Here is a 4,085-nt window from a genome sequence, read left to right as displayed (position 1 = left end):
TGTCGTTGATTTTGATTGGACGTGGACTGAATCAAAGAAAAAGGAGATCAAAGCATATAATGAGTGGGCCAGGCCAAGAAAAAAGAAGTGCCAAATTTTAATAGAACCTCTTTTAGTCAAACAGTAAAATATGTTTTGTCAAACAGAAAAAAAAAATAGGTTGACTTAATACAAAATTTTAAAATGTATCATATAACAGGCGTATGTACTAGAATACGTGCACTTTATTAAAATTATTAAATATAAAATAAATCCAAATACCCAATCCATTAATTGTCCTGCCGTAGTTTCAATTATTCCTCATTATTTTAACAGTATTTTCTTTTAATAAATTCATAAGTTCCCATATCTCGGGCTTAGCCGCACTAAATAGTCTTTAACCCCCCTCCACTAATCAAATATTAAAAATTAACCCGTCCCTGATTGGACACCTCATCATGATTAAATTAATCGATGAAAAAAATAAATAAAAAATAAGAAACAAGAAAAAAAAAATGATAGTGCATTCATCCCTCTTTTACTTACCCAAAAAGCAAGCGCCATGGCTTTTTATTTTTGTTACTCTCTGGTAACAGCTCATATCTTACCAGGCCTCAAAGCGCGTCCCTCCCCGCTTGGCCCTTTCTACCATTTTCTCTCTCTCATTCTCTGATCCCTCTCTCTTCTAATGGCTATCTTACCGCGACACTACCGCGCTTCACTCTTCCTCTTTTATACCCCCCGTTTCATTTCCCCATCTTCCCTCTCCCCTTCTCACCAATCCACGTCCCTTTTACTTTTACCTTGTCTCTATATTATTATTATTTCTTACTTATGCATGTTTCACTATAAATATGTGATCTAGGTCTGCCTTTAGCTAGCTAGTCCCTAGGTACCTGTATCTATGTATGTATGCCCCTCTAAACCCCCTATCCATCCATTATTAGATATGTCTCACCATGATCATAACCGCCCTTCTCCATTCCTCACAGATACCACACAACCTTCCTCTTCTCCACCTCCACCTCCACATCTACAGCAAATACCTTCCCGCGATCAACAATCTCAATCGCCTGAGCCATCCCCTAGGTCAAGCGGCAGGCATCCGAGTTATCGAGGAGTCAGAAGCAGAAGTGGCAAATGGGTGTCCGAGATACGCGAACCACGTAAAGCTAGTAGAATATGGCTTGGCACCTATCCTACTGCAGAGATGGCTGCTGCGGCATACGACGTGGCAGCACATGCTTTGCGTGGCCCCGATGCAATTCTCAATTTTCCTGGATCAATCTCATCCCGTCCAGTCCCGGCATCCTCCTCTCCCTCAGATATACGTGCGGCTGCAGCTGCGGCTGCATTACAAGTCCAATCTATGCATGTTGTTACAGCTCCAGCCATCACACTGGATAGCTCAGAAGGAGAATCGAATGTTACTGTAAGTAATGTTTCTGCTATAAGTACTGGTGATAATATTCCTGTGTTAGAAGAGCATAGGCAAGAATTCATTGATGAAGAAGAGATGCTAAACATGCCACAGTTTCTGATGAACATGGCAGAAGGGATGATGATGAGCCCTCCACGACTGAATCCGGCAACATCTGATGACTCTGCAGAGGCTTCCGGAGGAGATTCTCTATGGAATTATGGCCCTGGCCCTTGATTATTTAGATAATCCATATTCTAAATGCTATATATAATTATCAGGTAATTAATTAAGGAAATTCTTTAGTGGTAATGATGATTTCGAAATTAGGTATGCTGGTACGGCTATGGGGAAATGTGTGTTGATCGATTTGAATACTTGGGTAGTGTTCTTGGCTTTTCTTTCGTTGTACCTGCCAATGGGCTATTGCTTGTTTTAGTTAATGTAGCTTGCCATTGGCTTTTTTTTTAATCTATCAAGTGGATAGAATCAGAAGGGTTGCTGTTCTACTGAAATATATATTCATGTGGTGGGTTGCTCAATTGTTTTATACTCTACAACTTGCTCGATTTGGTTATATATCTATCTATCTTTTATATTAAGATGTGGTTGGTTTTGAGCTTAAAGTTGAGTACATTGGAGAGGTATATTATTTCATTTAATTATTTAGCAACTCAGAGAAAGTTCTTTTATCGTTCAAAATTATGTGTAGAGAAATTTCTCATGAACTTTGTATGTTATAAGTAAATAACAAAAATTTTCGAGATTAGCAACAAGAATTTCTGTATGAAGATACGGAGAAACAGTACGCTCGTGGAAAAGGTAGCACAGCAATTAATAAAGAGCTCAGGAGGACTAAGGTACTACGTACTACTAAATTAAAAGATGAAGTTTTAGTTTGTTTTTGTGGTGTTTCTATATCTTTATAAACCTTTTTTCCCATTTTGATCATTTCAGTCATAATACCTAGCTTGGCTTTGACTTAAAGAATTTCTCTTGATTAGAAAATTTCATAAGAAAAAAATATATTTACCATGTAAAATCTGCTTCCTCGGAAAAAGGAATTGCCAATCCTAGATATGGTCTTATAATTATAAAATGAGCTATTCACAATGAGATTTTCAGATCATCATATATATGTACAAATTCGACCATAAATTATTTTTAGTTATCCGTGAACTTGTGTTTTTTTTTCAACATATATATACTAATTAACAAATGAACGATCGAAGTGAGGACACATGGCAGTGAAAAACGATTAATACAATTATCATTTTCTATCGAATTATGTTTTCGAGAGAAGTCAGCACTGTTCACAGAAATTGTCGAACAGTTTCCGTTATCATGCTTGCCTGTTCCTTCATTGTTGAACGGTTTTATATATTTAGCTTTTTTATTTCTGTATATTCTTTCTTGACACACAATTAGTAAAATGCGTTTCATTTTTTGATCTGTTTGAAATTATTATGGTAGCTTAATTATTTTGACAGCGCTAGATGATGCTTCGGAAGCAATATTAATTAGACCTAGCTTCTTGTAAGCCAATTTCTCTCTGCTTTATCTCCTTTTAATTAATTTGCATCTAAAAAATGGTATGTAAATTTTTTTATTTACTATGATCTATGAAACATATAAAGTCATGAGTTACATCAATAAACACCTTAACCGCACTGATATGGAATCTCCTACATTTCAGGTCAATCTAGCTACATGAAATAAAAAAGGAAAAGTCGTGGATAATTACGCATTAGTCACCATGCATTTCGGGTGTGTTCGGCGGACAGAGGGGAATAGAAATGAGAATGAAATTGTAAAATTTTTGAACTAATTTTTATTGTTCACGTGAAAAAAAAAAATTTAATCTAAGTAAATTTTTTTCCATGCAAACAGTAAATTCCCAACACGTCCGACCAAAGAATAGGTTTTCATGATATATTTATTGATCTTTTCTTTGAACAAATGATTCCTGTCAGTATGTACGGCGCGCAATTAAATATCTATTTGATGCTGCAAGGGGGTCTGTAGAAAAACAGAGATAAAAACACGGAACTTTCCACATCATGAGTTGATGTTCAAAAAAAGAATTATTGAAGTTGCCGAATTTTGCCATGTAAGGAAATGAAGGGTCTATATTTTCTGTGGTGCGTGCCAGTTAGTTAATTGGCATCATACAGGCGATATTACTTCAGTAGTGCATGTGGCCAGGAATTAAAGTTTGATCGAATTAAAGTTTCGACAATGAAGGAGATATTTGAAGCAATATTAAATTGACACATCGTCTCGTAAAAAAGGTGGAACTGTTCCAAATACTTTTTAGATATATTCTAGTTACAAATTAAGCCAATGGAACAATTTTCATTATAATTACGGATCCAAGGGATCGATGTATTGACACGTGTGGCTCTCCAATTTTATATAGTCTTAATTGGGTGCTTGTACTTCCCATCTAATTAGAAACTTCTCCAACCTCTTTCCAATTTTATAGTCTTAATTGGGTGCTTTAAAGCAACCATATATAGTTCACACAAAATAGTAAAAAGATGTCTGCATATCATCATACGGCCTCTCTTTAGGTTTCTTCTCTCTCTATACACACACACGCACACACATATGAGCACCATCAGCCTCATTTATTTCTTTAGAGGGAAGGATAAGATATACTTTCCTAATGAATAATTTTGGATTG

General features: G+C 35.9%; 1 protein-coding gene across 1 annotated transcript; it reads left to right on the top strand.

Moving 5' to 3' along the window:
* Positions 1–640: 640 nt before the first annotated feature.
* LOC144571508 (ethylene-responsive transcription factor ERF027-like) lies at positions 641–1,968 on the top strand. Its single transcript, XM_078320834.1, has 2 exons — positions 641–1,704; positions 1,839–1,968. The coding sequence occupies exon 1, from the start codon at positions 884–886 to the stop codon at positions 1,634–1,636; it is 753 nt and encodes a 250-aa protein (XP_078176960.1). The 5' UTR covers positions 641–883; the 3' UTR covers positions 1,637–1,704; positions 1,839–1,968.
* Positions 1,969–4,085: the final 2,117 nt, after the last annotated feature.

Source organism: Carex rostrata, chromosome 2 (genome assembly GCF_964058835.1).
Source record: "Carex rostrata chromosome 2, lpCarRost1.2, whole genome shotgun sequence".
NCBI lineage: Eukaryota > Viridiplantae > Streptophyta > Magnoliopsida > Poales > Cyperaceae > Carex > Carex rostrata.
This window is presented reverse-complemented; position numbering and strand designations above follow the sequence as displayed.